The 18501-nt window shown below is 42.6% G+C and overlaps 1 protein-coding gene across 6 annotated transcripts in view; it reads left to right on the plus strand.

The window, feature by feature from the left end:
- SDK1 (sidekick cell adhesion molecule 1) overlaps positions 1 to 18501 on the plus strand; it is a 384435-nt gene that overhangs the window by 285313 nt on the left and 80621 nt on the right. For all 6 annotated transcript variants that reach the window (XM_079320405.1, XM_079320404.1, XM_079320403.1 and 3 more), the window contains 5 exons: positions 144 to 335; positions 2860 to 2981; positions 10266 to 10375; positions 12752 to 12902; positions 16136 to 16373. In XM_079320405.1, the coding sequence (XP_079176531.1) occupies positions 144 to 335; positions 2860 to 2981; positions 10266 to 10375; positions 12752 to 12902; positions 16136 to 16373 (813 nt within the window). The remainder of the gene's footprint in view (positions 1 to 143; positions 336 to 2859; positions 2982 to 10265; positions 10376 to 12751; positions 12903 to 16135; positions 16374 to 18501) is intronic.

Below are 18501 nucleotides of genomic sequence, written 5' to 3' on the forward strand. Positions count from 1 at the left end.
ACCTGGAGTCCTGAGGTCTTTGGGGTGCAATGTTTAGACCAGAATTCCACCACAGGATTCCAGCCACAAGCACAGGCAGCAGTTCCTCTGGGTCACTGGAGAGCCCGTGGAGCCCCCCTGACGTGTGGGTGATTGTTTTGCAGGGTACCAGATCTCGTGGGAGGTGTATGGCAGGAACGAGTCCCGGCTGGCCCGCAGCCTGTCCAACAGCACCCTGGAGTTCAAGATCACGGGGCTGTCCTCCCTCACCACCTACACCATCGAGGTGGCGGCTGCCACCGCCCAGGGCAGCGGCTCCGTCACCTCCTCCACCATCTCCTCGGGAGTGCCCCCAGGTGGGTCAGCCTGCAGTGCTGGGGAGGATGAGGATTTGGAAAAAAAAAAAATGGTTTTGCAGATATGTATGTAAAACGGAAAGATTTTTGAATGTAGAGTTTGGAGGAGTAATAGAAATGATAGCGCGGTTTGATGTAAAAAAAAATATCGTCGAGCTAGTTTTACTGAGTAACTAAGAAGGCAAAGAGCAACTAAGTTAGAAGGGGTTTTTATAACCACTTCAAACAAAAGATGTTCTTAACAAGCAAAACTATTTTCACAAACAAACAAACCAATGTTGCAAGTCGAAAAAAGATTTCAGAATTTTCCACTGCAAAAAAACTTCTAGCTTAAACTGTACCATACTAACTTTTGGGAATTAAAAAAAAATAACATAAATATGGTAATGTTAGTAGTTAGAATAAGCTATAATTAATAGTAAAAGTGTTAATTAGTTGTTATGTAATAAAATGCATGGCAGAGAAAAAAATATTATGCTTTGTAACATAAATAGAACAGATCTTCAGGACACAGGGCTTGCCTATAGCCAGCAGCCATAGGCTCACCCACAACCCATAATCACTGTAACCTCATCTATGCAATGAGCAGCATCTTAAGAGCCCTCTGAAGTCTCCATCTCTCCATCCAGCTCTTACACTGCAGGAAACAAAACAAAAATAATGCTGGTTCTTCGTGTTTCTGTGTTTTAAAGGTCACAGGTTACTTTGGTTCAGCAGTAATAAAAATTATTTTATTTGTAAAGCACTGGGGTTCTTTGCTGCCTAATTTGGATTTAAGTTTTGGAACAGACTGAAATGTTAATGTGAAGACATTTGCAGTTTGAAATTTCCAGGAAGTTGAGGATTTTTAATACAAATGAAAAAAAGAAAAAAAAAAGTTGTAGGTATGACAATGGAATGGACAAAGTAATAAAGTGGATACAATACAGAATCTCTTGACATTTACAAAGTGACATCAAAATGAAGCCTGAATCAATTCAAAGGGTTCCTTTAGGGGAAAAAACACAGTTTGGGTGATATTAAAAGGGAAAGGATTTTCCATGTGGAAGTAATATAGCTTATGTCAACTATGAATGGTTCACTTGTATAGTGAAACTAAAATCTTATTTACAAGAATTTGAAGTTGTGGCCTGAAAAAATATTTGGGAGTAGGCAATGCTGTGCCACACTGTCTGAGTTACCATTTGGGCACCTGTGCATTTACCCTTCTTGTGTTTTGTTTTTAAAATTCTACACTCTGCCCCATCCAGTGTAAAAAGCAAACTATACAGCCAATTCATACCTGAAATGAGCAGTTTCAGTTAATATAAAGGTTACAGAAATAAAATTTTCCAAAGTGGAGCAGTTATAGCTCATCACTGAGGGAATCCAATCCAATTTTTCCCTTCTCCAATATTATTTAACTTTTCTGTGTGTCCTAAAGTATGTTTGCCCTTCTTTTCCCTAATCATAGGTAATTGTGACAAGCTGCAGACTGGATCAATGCCATGATATCTGATGGCAGGATGCCTGGCAGATAACAGCATTATCCCACTTGGGCAGGGTTAGTTTATCGATCGTGGTTCCCACAAATGTGAAGTAAGAACCCAGAAATCTGGGTATTTGTGGATGCCTGAAATCTATGCCAAAACCCTGCCCATTTTTGGCCTGTTGCAGTTGCACAGAGTGCAGCATTATCATAAAATTGCAGAATGGTTTGGCTTGGAAGGGACCCGAAAGATAATTTAGTTCCATCCTCCTGCCATGGACCTTCCACTACATAATTAATTTATGTAAATATATAATTATAATAGTTGTTTCCATTTGTTGTACCTGCAGGTAACTATTGAGAATTTATTCTAAACACCCTATATTGAATCTCTTTCCTGGACTTGCTTTTGTTGTTAATTCAGATCATATTAAAAATGTAAATGCTACTGTAGTCTTGACTGATGGGAGGCAAAGGTCTGATTGGGGCTTCAGATTTTTTCCTCATAGGAGGTCACCTTCATTTGCTAAAGGAATTGAAAAAAAAAATCATCTGCTTTAATCAGGCTTTAGAAATGCCCTGGAAAACCCAGATATTATAGGTCAATATTAAATACACTACCCAAAACTGTGAGGTTTTTCCAGTTGTAGTTGTATGTCCTCTAAGCAGTAAATAAAAATTATTGTAATTCAATTCTGGAGAAGCAGAAGTGCAGTGGAATTAGGTGACTTGGCAGACCTGGAGCTGGGAAGTGCCTTCCCCTCAGGACCACCAGGGTTTGTTCATGGGCAAGCTTGTCAAAAATAGTACCTGTAATTCTATACATGGGCTCTTTCTTTTCTCATTTGATCTATTAAAACGTGGTGCATGCTAGGGAGCAGAAATAGTAACGCTGTGGGTAAAACTGCCAAAAAGAAAAGAAAAATAACCACAACTGGGGCAAATAGAGCCCTTTCCCCTGCGTTTCTTTATGTTGGAAATTGAATGTCAGTTTGTGTTACTGGCTCCTAGACAAAGAGTGTTTCTACCTCTCATTTACTTTTCTGTTTTCTGCAGAGCTTCCAGGTGCTCCAACCAACCTGGTGATTTCCAACATTAGCCCTCGCTCTGCCACGCTTCAGTTCCGCCCAGGATACGATGGCAAAACCTCCATCTCCAAATGGGTAGTGGAAGGGCAGGTATGTCCCTGACAAAATTATCTTCATGGGGTTTCTGCAGCGTTAAAAAGAGCCTAATTAATGAATTCCTGCTGGAATTTTGGTTTTTGTTAAACTTTGGACCAGAGCTCCTCTGTAAATGGCCTGGAGTAGCTGTCGAGGGGTTCTGGGAAGGTTGGGATGCAGGGGAGTTTGAGAGGTCCAGTTCAGAAATGTGTATCAGCCAGAGAGAAAAGGGTCAGATGAATTCTGGGACTTCTGTTCAGAAGAACAACAGAAAAATGTGACCTATAATATATATGTGTATATATGTATGTATGTGAGAATGCTTATCCTTCAAATAATTCACATGGGGTCTTGTTCATGTTCAGAAGAACACCAGGTACACCATAAACAGCACACACAGCAGAGCTTTAGTCCATCCATCTATTTTAAAAAGGATTTGAAACTTGTGTTTAGGTTCTGTGAGGTGTCTTTTCAAAAGTTTGGAATTATTATCTCAGAGATCCAGAAGTATAGGAAGAATTGCAGTGAACGGTGAAGATACCATTATTCATGAGATTGAGTGTATTTTTCTATCTTGTAATGGAATATACCAAGGTTTTCTATTCAGGCCTTTAGATATGAATAGGATCAATTCTGTTCTCCATCAGCTTTAAACAATATCCCTCTTTCTGCTGTCATTATGCCTTGGAGGAGTTTATATATATATATTTATATGTATTCCTCATTTGTTCTCCCAACAGATGAGCTTTGCTTCTCCCTTTCCACCCACGGGTCTTTATAAATACTATAATCTGTTTTTAAGACCAAATGTTGGACTTCTTAAATCACCATCACCACTTAGACATGTTGATACAATCACTTCACTTGGTAATGAGATTGTTGTGAGCAAGTTGGTACATATTGTGCCATTTATATACATATTATGGCATATTACAGAATTAAACACCAAAATCCAATAATATGGTGGCTTAGCACATTCTGAGGAGCATTTTCCTGCTGGAACACCACATTGATATTGCTAGGAATTTGTTAATTCAATGAATTGCAGAATGCTACTGAAGTGAAGCAAATTTGAATGCTTTAAAACTGCAGTGATAATTACCATGAAGTTCTTCTGCATCCTTGAAGAGTCCTGGGTACAAACAGTGGTTTGAGCAGTCCTTGGTGTGCAGGGAGGGTCTGTCTTGTTCACAAACCCTCACCAACTTCTCATGCATCCCTAGAAAAGCCCAGGGATTTTTGGTTCTGATATATCCAGGAATTATTTGTTCCTTTTGGGGAAGGAGCACAGCCAAGTCCTTGCAGAATCTGAGCAGTCCTTTTAACCACAGCAACCCTACAAGTTTCTGCTTCACCACACCTCACTGCTCAGCTTCAGCACAAGAAGAAATGTTGCTCCTAGTGGATTTCAGGAAAAAATAAAACCTCTTGCTCACCTGATTAATGGAAATCAGTTCAGGTATGCACTGAAATTGGTGAGTCCTCAAGGATACAGCAAATCCTGTTTCCAGGATGACAGCTGCGTATAATCCTTTGTTCACAGCCCCTTTCTGCCAGCACTCCTCTCAAACTCTTTCTCTTTGAAAGTGCAATTTCACAGCACTTTCAGCCAATCTAAAGCAGAGCTCTTCTTGTCCTGCTCCTGTTCCCTCTCCCCATCCCACTTACCAAGACTTTTCCTCCCCCTGCCTTCTGTGTGTGCTGACACAGGATCAGACCTGGAGCTGCTGTGAGCTTTGATCCAGCCAAGGACAAATGAGTTGCAGACAGATCAACTCTGCACAGGCTGTGTGTGATCAGAACACCATTGTGAGAGGAGGGGGTGTGAACATGGCACTGGGAGCAGAGAGAAGGGCAGGAATGACTCTGTCTCCATTTGGATCTAAACTGCCTTGGACCTGCCCACCTTTCAAAGAGCTTCTGCAAAATTGTTTTCTGCTGCCAGTGCCACCCCAGTCTCCATTTCTGCCTTTGATGTGGTCTGTTCTCAGCTGGGATTTGTCCATGCTGGGGTGCAGGCTGGTGTTACAACATCTGTATTTTAGCATGGAAAACCATAATTGCTCCTTAGGACTGTATTGGATTGAAGGGCTGTGGTTGTACAATACTGAAATGGAGGGAGGGTTTTTGTCCTTCTGGATCTTTCATTCACTGACCCATGTACAGCTTTTAATAGCAGTGTTAAGTGTTTCATGCCTTGGCATTAAATTAAAAGCCACTTAAGGGGTGGTTTTGCACACTCACATTTTAAAGCTGATGGTATTGCCAAGGGACAGGATGACATTCAGCTATAAAACACTAATCTGTAATTTGGGTGCTTCATCTGTGTCTCTTCCCCTCTGCAAGCTGGGCAACACCTTTGCTTTGGGCATCCCTGATAATTCTGACTCTTCCATCTCTATAGGGAATTTACCTTTCACTCTCAGTGCCTGAGTCCTTACAGACAAAATTCAGCTCTTTGGTATTCACAAACACAACCAACCTGCCACCAACGTGTTTTTCTTCTTTGTTCCTTTATTTGGCAGAAAGCTTCCTTGGTGAGGGCAGGTCTAGAAAATGTTCCAAGTGCTCCAGTTTGGCTGAGAGCCACTTTTGAAGTCTGATACTGCATGAACAATTTGGATGAGAAACACAGCTGGGAATTCCAGCTGACGTGAAATTTTGTGCATCTGGCCTTGGTTTCTGCTTTTTGTGCCTGGGTGTAAATTCATGGGAGCCACTGTGGAACTAATTCTCAATTATGTCAATGAACATGAGAAGAGATCAAGTCTTTAAAAGTTCAGTGTTGGTAGATAGTGAAATAGAAAGCGTTAAAAATCCCATTTCTGTGTTTCTAGTGAAGGTGCATTCTGCACTTTTGAAGGGATTTTTAAAAAATTACTCGATTGTTTCTTTTCCATCAGTTTTATCTAGACTCAGGACTGGAGGAAACTGGATTTCCAAACAGACCACTACAAAAATGTACCAATGCTGTTTAAAAAATACTTCTTTTCTTTTTTCTATTACATGGAGTGTAATCTAAAGGGAAGAGGCTCAAATGTAATATAAAGATTCCACTGACACTTGTTCAGAGGGACCAGCAGTCCCCCTGCCTTGTGGCATTGACACTCCCAGATAACTTGTTCCTCCACAAAGCATTTCAGTAAATCCTTCCAGCCATCCTGTTCTCTCAGATGCAGTTAGAGTATATATTGCACCCTCTCTTTTTTTGGCAAATTTCAGCCAAGAATGACTACAAATCCCTGCTGGTGTTCATGTAGTTTCATGTTTGCACTCTCTGGCAGTTGCAATCCAGTTTCTTGTTTTTCTTGTGTTGGATTTTTCCTGAGGTTTTGTCAGGAAAAATGTGTATAAATTGATAATGGAATGGGTTGGATTGGAAGGGACCTTGAGGATCACCCATTTTCAACCCATCCTGGCTGTGCCTTGATGGGTGCTCAGTCCACACCATCAAGCTGATTACAGAATCTGGGATAACTTCTGCCCAGTCAGGTGTGTTTTTCTGGTGATTAACATTATTTGCAGAGAGCACAAGACCTGCAGAATGGCTGAAAGCTGTTTCTGAAGAGGAATCACATTTCCTGGAGCCATGAGTGTTTGGGCTACTATAGAGAGTTTTTGCTTAAAGCCTTTCCACTGTTTTTAGAGAGATTTTTGGATGAATGTCATGGTGAGCAGGAGCAGGGTTTCAAAGTGGTAAAACTTTTAAAGTATTATCTCTGTGATGCCTTCTAAAGCTGTGAGTTGGGAAAGGAGTTGCAGCCTCACCCATGAATTTGTGTGGTTTTGGGGGTGAAGTCAGTGACCCAGATAGGATTCATCCTTTGCACCAGGTGATTCTCTGGGTGTCGTTTTCCCTTCAGAGCTGGTAAATAAAGTGTCTGAAACTCTGACAGTTTTATGCCCTTGACAATCTCTAAATCAAAAATGGCTGAATCGATGTAAGGATTTAGTGTGAAAAAAAATTGCACCTGGGCTGACATCCCCTGAACCGAATTTCTCCCAAAGTGATTTCAAATGTGTGAGTTATGGACCTCTAAAAGGAAAACCCTGACACATCTTGAACTATTGCAGGACACAGGGTCCCTCTGTAATGCACAGAAACACTGTGTTTTCCTTTCCTGCAGTTAGGACTTCCTAAGTGAAGTTTTGGAGGTATTGCTGCACTATGCACATTATTTTTACGTGTTTTACATGTTTTCACATTATTTATATGTTTTACATATTTTTAGATTATTTTACATTATTTTAATTTTTTGTGTTTTCTTTTTAAAGTCAATTCTGCAACTTTGCTCATGCAGTGCATTCCATCAGGAAACGTTGAGTCATTTTATAAAATATGTAACATTTTCCTTTTAAGATACGGAGAAACTAATGCATGGGGAAGTAAAAGGTTCTGACATCACTCCCAATATTGTTTTACAGTGTCTCATTTCTGCAATAATAAAGGAATATGCCCTTTTATTGCATGTATTGCCTTGGGAGCAGCTGAAGGATGGCAGTGCATATGTGATGGCTGATGGTTATTGAGCATTCTGTGAAGTGTCTCAGGGGACAGAGGTGTTTTCATTGTGCCAGTCCCATGGCACAGGGGACTGGGAAGGTGCACAGTGTGTTCCTCGAGGAGTTTTTAGCTGATGGTAACAGAAAAGCAGTTGGTGCCTCATCTGCCTCCCAAAACAAAGCACCCACGAGTGTGTGATCTGTCAACAAACACCATCCTGCTCTGAAGTGTGCATACACTGTTATCCAAGAAAACAGCTACAAGAAAGAAGCCTTTAACTTCACTTGATGTTCTGCAGAGCAGCTCAGAGTGGGCTCTCCTGCCCCTCAAAGGAGTCTTTTATCCCAACCACTGCCCGTGGTTCTTTCTGCCCCGTGGGAATCCCTTTGTACTCTGATTCTTGAAACTGATACGTTTCCTCTGATCTGACATCAGAGTGTTTCAGCAAAAATAATTTCCTTTTCCTTCCACAGCCTGAAACTTGGAATCTGCTATGGATTTTGGGGGAAGTAAAAAATCTAAAGTCTATCACTGAAGGTTTTCTTCTAAGGCTCGCTTCTGAGAATACATACATATCTATAAAATAAATAAATGAAACTTCTTCTGAGCAACATGGAGCTACTACAAGATCCTTAATATTTCCACCTTTGCAGCCCACCAGAAAATGTTTCACTGAGTCAATGTCGGCCCTGCTGGGCCATGTGGTCCTTAATGTGTATTAATGACATCCCTGCTAGGCACAGCAATTGCAACCTGTGGGGCTTTTTTCTTTTTTTTTTTTTTCTCCTTATTTGGTTAGGCAATAAATATTTTTTAAACCTCTTACTGTTTTTAAAATACAAAAAAGACAACTTAGCCACCACTGGAGATTATTTGCAGCCCCCAGAGCATTGTGGATTGTTGCTATATAATTACTGCAGCACTTGGAGGTGATGCTGTTAAGTGCAAGATTTGCAAAAATAAGCATTTACTATAGACTTCCTACGGTATTAATAGAAAATTCATTTGATAAAAAGTGTTCTCTGTTTCCTCAACTTAAATCAACCCTCTCATCCTTTCTTTGTTTATGTAGGACTTTTTTTTTTTTAAATCTCTTTATCAACTCTGTTCTCCAGGTTCAGTTTAGGGATGTTCTGTTTTATTGTTTCCCTTCAGCTTCCACATCCATGGCTTTCACTACAATTTATGGAGCTTGGTTAGGACTGGGAATTTTTAAAAGTCCATAATTTTCACTACCATCTATTTTATATATTTAGTGTGTGGCAGTGATCTTAATCCCCAAAAAGTCTGAAGGGCCCATCAAGACCTGTTTAGCCACATCCTCCATGGAATCAGTGTTCTGCTAGGAAGATCAGAGAGGCTTCTTGCCACAGTGCAATGCAAAACTTATTTCTCTGGCCTAATTTTCTTTGTGTCATTTCTTCATGCACAAACATAAATATGCAGCACATCAAGTCCTGGGTGAGTGAAGAACTAAAACATCTATAAATAAATCAGGCTGTTTCTCCTGAAGGGAAAAAAAAAAAGAAAAGAGTGAATGAAACCTAATTTTCTATTTGAAGTACCCATGGTATGCAAGATACTTGGGGCTGTGGTGCCTGTTGAGTGTTTGACAGTGTCTGTGGCTGTAACTCATACACAGAACTTGCAAGGGATCTTTTTAAAAAAGATTAAAGGAAATAGCTCTTTACACAGTGGGTTGTGGGCTTCTGGAATGTGTTGCCACAGCAGCCTGTGGGAGTAGATAGTGTCAGGAGGTTGAAAAGAGTTAAGAGGTCTTTGTGGGTGTTAAGTCTGTGAATAGACACTGGAGGGAAGAGGTGCCCAGGTACTCCCTGCCACCCTTCAGCCCCTGGCTGTGGAAACCAGGGAAATTGGGCTAGCCCACCTTTTGTGGCAGGGTTGGAACACCAGAGGAATGTGCTCAGTGCTGGGGAATTATTCCAGGGGCCTTGCCTGAGCTCCCCTGGTTTTCAGCACCTGCAAATCTCCAAAGGGAATCCCAGCCATTCACCTCACCCCTTCTCTTTTCCCCTTCTCCACCCTCCTCCCCTGGCTCTCAGGCACATCCCTGCCCATGCATGCTGCATCTTCCAGGTCAGGCTCTGGCCTCTCTCTCATTCTCTGTTGGCTTCCTTTTAAATCCTGATTCATCTTCATTTAGTCTCCAGAAAGCTGCATAGAAAGCAATGCTCAATTCTCATCAGTGTTTAGTCCCTTCTAACACTGCTGTGGCTGAGGGCCCATGTTGGGCAACATGTTGTGATTAATTAATACAAAGGGCTGCTCATGGAAAAGTCTGGTCTAAGTGCAGAGCAGCAGATGAGGTTAAAACTCTTTTGTTCTTTGACTTTGTTCTTGTTTCTCTGTCTTCATTTCCATGGCATTTTGCCTCCATTGAGACTTACTTAGTATGCATCAGTTCCTGCGAGTTATTATCAAGGCTATTTTTCATTCTCTTATATTACTACTTGATACTTTTGTATTGTGGCAGGAAGATTGAACAGGGTATTATTGCTCTCATGGTGTTTTTTCTGGAATGGATCTTATCACAGGATCCAGTGAAATCCCATCAGGTACAAGGAGACTTGGCTAACTTGGCTGGGTTTTTCTCTTTACGAATAACTAGTCATATAAAAATTAGTATTAAGTGGAAAATGTGTTTAACAGCATTTTTGCTTTCACTGCTGTGATGACAAACATTGTGAAAGAGATTATATATATTTATTTATATATTTATTTACATTTACATACAAAATCTACTTTGTATTCCTTCTTACCTTTCCCTTGTACAGGTTGGTGTGCTGGGTGATGAAGAAGAATGGGTGACTCTTCATGAGGTGGAGAATGAACCTGATGCCCAGATGCTGGAGGTACCAAACCTCACTCCTTACACTCATTACAGGTAAGAACAGCAGGTAGTTATCTGTAACATGGGGAAAAAAATGAGTGAATAGCAGCATGGAACAGCTTTCCTAATCAGAAACATCTGGCTGGGTTTTATAATATGAACAAAAGGGGAAAGCTTTGCTGTTTTCATAGGTTATACTTAAAATTACTGATTGATATTATTAATTGTAATTCACATAAAATCCAGTTGATAGCACCAAGAAGGAAATTTAAGTGCTCAGTGAGATGCTTTTACAAGTAGCTGCTATTCTGTGACTTTCCTCCCTGAAGAGAGCACCAGTGGAACATCAGCCAGTGACAAATCAATCGTACTTAAACTGGTGCAAACCTGTAATCACATATTTGCATCAGCTTAAACATGGCTTTATTGATTTAACTTAATTTGGTAACATCAGTTAGATGAAACCTTTGTTTATAGGAATTTACCAAGTTAAGCTTAATAGATATAAGCAATGCCTAAACTGATTGAGGTGACTCTGCATTGTGGGTGCACCCCAGTTAAATGAGATTGATTTTTAAATCAATCCAATCCAAGCAATGTCGTGGTGTAGACAAGACTGGAGAATTTGAGGTACTCAACCCTAATTAAAAATACTTTCATGACCCAGCCTGCTAATGTAGAAGCTGGTAGAAAGGAAATCCAGTGGCAAGTGTTAAATCAGCCCCTCTAGAAACTTGTCCATTTTGTGCTGGCTGAAGGGGCTATTAACTAATCCATGTGCTTTTGTAAGCCAGGAGTAGGTGCAACCAAGGAGAGCTCATGTAATTTACAAAGGACTCAGTGCTGGCATGTAATTTTCCTCCCTTGGTCACAAACCTAGGAACATATTGAATTTCTCACTAACTCTCCACTGAAGTGTTTTAAACCTCATCTTCCAGAGCTAAACGTTTTACTAAAAGGTCTTTGAAAATTTTTTTGAACTTAAGCAGAGATTTCTGGTGCAGAGGTTTAGGAAAATTATCTTCAGGTTAAGAGGATTTTGCTCTCCTCATAAAGAGGGATCCTAAAAGCTGAAAAGGCAGGAGGGAGCTGGAAAGTGCAGTTTGTACCACAGTTCAAGGTTCACTGTCTGTGAAGAATAAGGAAAACTTGCACACCCAGAGGAGGTGAATGGAGAAACATCTTTGGGATAGCAAATAATGAAGAACATGAGAAATTTGGGGTGATTGTTAAACTTTTTGGTTTATTTTATTCTTGCATCTCATTTGTCTCTTTTATTCATTAAATTCTGGAATGATCTTATGCTAGAATCTTTCATGCATCCAGTTCCCCTTTGATTGTTTTTTTCATTTCAAGGCAGCTCCTTGAATTTTGCCTGCCTTTTTTCTCTCCTGCACCTATAGGAGGTTTTTCAGTTTTGCTTCAGTGTTGAGCAATTCTATAACAATATTTGAAACCTAGAAAGCTATGCCAAATGGATTTGTTGTCCCCTGATCAGCTTCAGTCATTACCCACTGAGGAAATGCATGGTGAGAGCTGATTATCAGAGCACATCTTTACAGGCCATTCTTCTTTTCTATATTTTGGGCCAGTGCTAAAGAGTGAAATCAGGACAGTATTTATTTAATGTGTTTCCTTCAGTGCACTTTGGAGATCAGAGCAGGTGAAAAAATACTGCTATGTTGACTGGCTCATTCTTTTCCCAAGCTCAGTCATTAGGTCCCAAAATTAAGTGTTTAATATGAGCAGATCACGTATTTGTGTGCAAGTGCTGGGTGCTTCCAGTTGCTCGTCAGGGTGAGAGTATCTGAAATATACAGTACATCTTAATTATGTGGGGCTCCTTGTAAAAAAGATTTCCCCAAATCTTTTGTGACCCAGTAAGGATTTCTATTGTAGAAGAGATGGTTTCAAGCAGACAGGGTATTTTTTAAAGATGCATATCCATATTAAATAACTTAATCTTTCTTGTGCAGGAAGGCTGAAAATGCAGCACAGGGATAAATCAGCCTCTTTCAACGAGTAATTGAGGGGAAATGTTATCACCAGTGTATTTTTTATATTGACAGGGAATGAGACTATCCAAAGTTTGATATTTTAATACCTTTCTGAATGTATTGTATAAGCATCGCCAGAGAAAATCACTTACTGCCAGCATAAGCTCATCAGGCTTGGTATAATTAACATAAATTTCTCACACAAATACCTAAGTTTCTAATAGACCCCGAGCTAATCTCATTTTCATTTTTTAAATACCTGAGAGGATCTGAAAGCAGTTACCATCAAGCATTCAGCAGTGAATACAAAGGGGGGGGGCTGCGTGCGGCGACCTTTGCAGAGCATTTAGGGAGCCCCTAATTCCCATTTTTCCCCCCTGGAGCAGCAGGGGAGCGTTGCCCGAGCCCTGACAGCTGCTCTCCCTTTGTGCAGGTTCCGGATGCGGCAGGTGAACGTGGTGGGCTCCAGCCCTCGGAGCCAGCCCTCGAGGGTCATCCAGACCCTGCAGGCTCCTCCAGACGTGGCCCCCGGCAGCGTCACCGTGCGCACGGCCAGCGAGACCAGCCTGTGGCTGCGATGGGTGGTGAGCAGCTGGAGGGATGTGGGGATGGGGACGGGGATGGGGATGGGGATGGGGCTGCTCCCCCATGGCCAGGGCAGCCCTCCCAAAGTGCCTCCTCCTCCGCCAGGAAAAGCCAAATGGTTTCCTTTTCCAGACTAGTCGGAAATCTGAGCCTTGCCTTAAGTGCCTTATTAATCAAATAAATTGCCTACTGCCACTGCTCCTGCCACTTCATCAGGGGAATGTGCCTGTGTGTAAAAGCTTGGCTTTGAGGAGCTCCAGGACCACAGTCTGGGTCAACACATGGGGCAGACACAGGGCGCTCGAGCCAATTTGCTGCTTTCCAAGGCTCCGTTGTTTGCTCTGTTCTGCACCCCAGCAGGTGCACCCCAGCCATGGGCAGCATCCTGTGGTGCTCAGAGCTGTGGTGCAGCAGCAGCATGGCTGGCACTCCTGTGGGAAGATGAGATTTAGCTGAAACTGTGTGGAATTGTGCGCTAAAATGCAGAGATAAATGATTAATTGCGAAGATGCGGCAATTGCTGACATCGCTGCACCCCTTCGCCCGTCTCACTTACCTGCAGAGTTGCCACGGTGGCATTTACTTGGCAATTAACCTGCTCCAGAATGGGTTTTTTCACCCCTGTTAGGCAGAATTTTCCACCAGGGTTACTGTAGTGTGAAGGTGATGAAGCACAGGTTTCCTTTTGCCCAAATGTTAGCTTTTCCATGCATAAGCTCATTATGGCTGGAAGTCAAATTCAGGCTGAGAACAAGAGGGTTTTTCTCGTGTTGAAAATTAATAATTCCAGTTTCCCAACAGGACACTGCACTTAATGCTGAACCTTGCCAGACCAAAGCCTGAAGCTTGAAGGTGTCACCTCACTGCTCACAGAACAGCCATTGTAGATCCCACAGCTCTGTCATGGCTTTTCTGTGTGAATATCATGCCCCCGTTGGTATGGTACCCAGACCTACATATCTTCTATCAAAGTTAACTCCAGGCTGTTTTAAGAGCCTTTAAAACATTAAGGTTGTGCTGCCTGGAAGCCTGTGTTCCTTGAGTCAAACCTCAGGGTTCAGGAGAAGCAACAGCCACAGCTAAAAATGACCTGATAAATGCTTTTCATGCTTAATAGCATCAATATTTGAAAGTGTTTAATCTCTTTTATTTCAAGACCTGCAGATGAATCTGTTTTCCCCTGGGAGCTGGGGATTCCTCCCTTCCTGCAGAATGAGGGTCACGTTTCTAGCCCTGCATGCCTGTGGGGTAGAGTCTTCTAAGCTGTGAAATGTTAATGTGTATCCAGCTTTCCCAGTGAATCAGAACTGAATCTCAGCCATCCGTGGCATGGTGTAGTTAGTTTTATAGCAGAAAAACTCCAAACTTCATGAAGTAGGCTAATTATTTCATATTTTAATCTCTGAAATTGCTTGGGGAGTTAGAATACTAGAATGAATCTCTGCTGATAAATGAGTAGGCAGAGAGTAAAAAAAAGGAAAAATTGTACGATAAATGAATTTGTCACATGCTTCAGCAATTTATCATTCATTTCCATAATTAATCACAAAGCTCTGAAATATATTGTATTCATATCATCTATGTGATACACCCACAGCAAAGGGCTTGGTTTTGTGATCAAACCTACTTGGCTCAAAATTAAGGTAAAAAACAAAAAGAAAAAATCCAAGCAGCACAGAAATGTAGAGATCCCAAAGCACAAACCAGAGAATTAACCTCTTGTTCATTTTTTGTCTTGCTGTACATTGTCAGGTTGGTGTTTTCCTTAAAAGATCTGAGCAGCTATTGGTTGCTATAAAGTTGTTTATTGTAAAGGCACATCAGTCCCAAAAGGCAAAGGGTCCCAAGTGTTATAGTTCATGCTAAAAGATTCTGGCACAGGGTCCTAGAGATAAAGTCCAAATTAGAAGTAGAAGCTGCTCCTGTCGAGGCCCTGGGAGGGCTGATGCTGCTGCAGCTCCTGTCGTCTTCTTGGAGTGATGGTGGCAGTGAGGAGAGAAGAGAGAGCAAGAGAGAATCTCTCCACAGTGCATAGATTCTTATACACAAATTACCCATTAAGCTAAAAACACAAAGCCGAACCATTTCTTCTTAACTTGTTAGAATTCTAGTTTCATACCATGCCAGTTTATATATAAACTATGTATATGGTCTATCTTTTTCTATCTAAAAAATATAAGCAACATTCTTACTATACTTTTATTATGTCTAAAACTTTTGGAGCCTCAACGGAGACTTGTTTTAAAGACTTGTTTCCTACACTGGTATCCAGACTGTGTTTTTCAGCCCTCACAGAGCTCGTTGGTGTCTCTGAGGAGCTTGGGCTGTTTCCTGACCGCAGCAGGGCATTGATGTATCTGAGGGGCTCAGACCTGTTCCTTACACTGGTATCTAGACTTTTTCAGCCCTCACAAAGCTTGTTGATGTGTTTCTGAGGAGCTCAGGCCTGTTTCCTACACTGGTATCCAGACTGTTTTTCAGCCCTCATAGAACTTGTTGGTGTCTCTGAGGGGCTCGGGCCTGTTTCCTACACTGGTGTCCAGACTGTGTTTTTCAGCCCTCACAGAGCTCGTTGGTGTCTCTGAGGGGTTCGAGCTGTTTCCTACACTGGTATCCAGACTGTTTTTCAGCCCTCATGGAGCTCATTGATGTCTTTGAGGAGCTCAGGCCTGTTTCCTACACTGGTGTCCAGACTGTGTTTTTCAGCCCTCATAGAGCTCATTGGTGTCTCTGAGGGGCTCGGGCTGTCTCCAGGCCATAGCAGGGCATTGGTGTCTCTGAGGGGCTCGGGCTGTCTCCACACACAGCAGGGCATTGGTGTCTCTGAGGGGCTCAGGCTGTCTCCAGGCCATAGCAGGGCATTGGTGTCTCTGAGGGGCTCAGGCTGTCTCCAGGCCATAGCAGGGCATTGGTGTCTCTGAGGGGCTCGGGCTGTCTCCAGGCCATAGCAGGGCATTGGTGTCTCTGAGGGGCTCGGGCTGTCTCCAGGCCATAGCAGGGCATTGGTGTCTCTGAGGGGCTCGGGCTGTCTCCAGGCCATAGCAGGGCATTGGTGTCTCTGAGGGGCTCGGGCTGTCTCCACACACAGCAGGGCATTGGTGTCTCTGAGGGGCTCAGGCTGTCTCCAGGCACAGCAGGGCATTGGTGTCTCTGAGGGGCTCGGGCTGTCTCCAGGCACAGCAGGCATGGCCGCTCTGCGCTGATGGGAGCTCTGTGTTTGCTGTCGCCACAGCCATTGCCAGACACACAGTACAACGGGAACCCCGAGTCGGTGGGGTACCGGCTGAGGCTGCGGCGCGCCGATCCGCCGGCCCCGGCGCTGCTGAGGCTCGTTCCCGACCGGCTGGCGCGGGAGTGCACGCTGGAGGGGCTGCAGGAGTGGACGGAGTACGAGCTGCAGGTGCAGGCCTTCAACGCCATCGGCGCCGGGCCCTGGAGCGAGCCCGTGCGGGGCCGCACGCGCGAGTCGGGTGAGTCCAAGCACACAAAACCCAGCAAAGTCACCGCTCTCTGCCTTTCAGATTTTAATGTTTTAGTTTGGTGTTTCCACGTTGGGTAGGATTTGGTTTTTGGGGGGTTTTTTTGTTTGCTGAGATGGTAAATCTGAAATTAAGTTTAAAGCAAAACTATCTTGAGATGATCAAGATCAACTATTTTCAGAGACATACAGACTTTTGAAGGGTTATTTCCTTTTTTTTTTTGTTCCTACCTTGCTTTCACGCACAAACATTCAGGTTTTTTATTTAAAGCAAACAGAACAACCTCTTCCCATTTCTGCCCCAGTGTGGACAGCACAAGAAGCTTGCATAGAGATTTGTCTGGCTGAGATGCTCTCACGCCTCCTCTTCCTCCCCAGTAACCCATTTCCCCTAATTCTCCCCTTTTCCCTGTCTGCTTCTAGCCTGAGGCACATTTTCTCACAGCTGCGGTTACCTGGAATTTCATTTCAAGCACCAAATAATTCTAAAAGGGCACAAGTCACATTAGAGAGCTGATTACATGGACAGAAATAAAATAATTACCTGAGCTTCTGATGGCACGTTTTCAAGCCTGCCTTCCAAGATTATGTGTACAAGGCTGTGTAGACATAACCTGCTCACAGACCTGGAGCAGCAGGGCAGTATTGTTGAGATGAATTGTCCAGGCAAGCACAGACACTTCAAATATCAGAAGGAAGCTGTCACTCTCAGGCAACAGTAAATTACTGTTAGCTCAGGAGAATAGTGAAGGCAGATGTTGAAAAGCTGCTCTCTAGCTGTTGACTTCCCCAAAACTTATTTCCAGACCTACCCTACACGTGCCTGGGAAATTAAAAGTTGTGTTGCAAGTTAGTAACAGAGTGGATTTAAAAGTTTAATTTGTGTCACTTATTTATGCAAGGTTCAACGGTGATATTTTTTCCTGGGATTTTTGTGCGATTTTTTCTTTGTTGAAGAAGTTTTGGGATTTAATCCTGTGCATGTCTGTGCCCTGTTTGCCACGCAGTGTTCCTTGGTGGGAAGTGAAACCAGGCACGGCAGGGTTTGGTCTGCTGGTTCAGATAACTCTGCTTTGAACTAGCCAGGGGTAAAGCTAAACAAAGTCATCCCCCTCCACTGAAGTGTTGCTCTTTGGGAAGGAGTAATTGGAAAGCGATTGCCAGAGGTATTTTAGAGAAGGCTTGTGCTGGAGTTAGAGATAGCACGACCCAGACAAAGCAGCCCTGTATCATAATAAAAAGATATCACATCCTCCACTTTCGCCTCTCTGCTGCTCTTCAAACACTTCTTTTGAAATGTAGTAAATTCTAAGATTAAGTCATTTCATAAAACCTTAGGATTGCAGCACTCTTGCTCAGCATCTAAAGATCAGAGGTTACACGTGGATCTGGCATTTTCTCTGGCAGTATTAAGAGAAGGTTGACTTGAAACTGATTATGGGAGGCACACAGAACCTGGGATCAAAATAACACAAAGCTGTGATCCAGGCTGTAAGGACTCATTTTGTTTTTTTCTGTGTGTTTTCTTTGATGCTGACATCTGATTTCTTGCATAGAGCAAGTCAGGGCTCAGACTTTTGGCTGTATCTTCCTAGATTTAGAATATACAAGATGTGCTGGCTTAGCAGCAAACTGTATGAAAGCACTTCAGGGAATCTGGAATTAACCTGTATGCACAGTCAAATGGGGTTAAAATGCAAATAAAAGATGTTTAAAGCCAGAGAGAAAGGTCAAAGCACTTTTAGGTCTGTCTTTGGAACTATGAGGAAAATTCTATTTATCACTTATGTTCTCAAAGAAGCAGGTGTCCTAAATATTTCTTTTTCTGTTTTTTAGATACAGAGTCTTAGGGAAGTTGGTTTTGCTGGTTCTGGGGGTTGTAAACATCCTGAACAGCTGGCCAGAGGTGCCTTGGCTAGGATCATGTGGTGCTTCATTGGCACAACTCCTGGTTCCACATTTTACACCATCCAAGGAGATTAGGAGTAGAGCCCAGGCACTAAACCAGGTCATGGTATCTAATGGCAGTGCAGCCCCTGGAGCCCAAAATCTTTATTGAAAATAAAGCTCTGAGCATTTGTTTGTTTTAGGCTGTGCAATCACAGCACTGATAGCTGAGC

The sequence above is a fragment of the Erithacus rubecula genome (assembly GCF_903797595.1).
Source record: "Erithacus rubecula genome assembly, chromosome: 17".
In the NCBI taxonomy this organism is placed as follows: Eukaryota; Metazoa; Chordata; class Aves; order Passeriformes; family Muscicapidae; genus Erithacus; species Erithacus rubecula.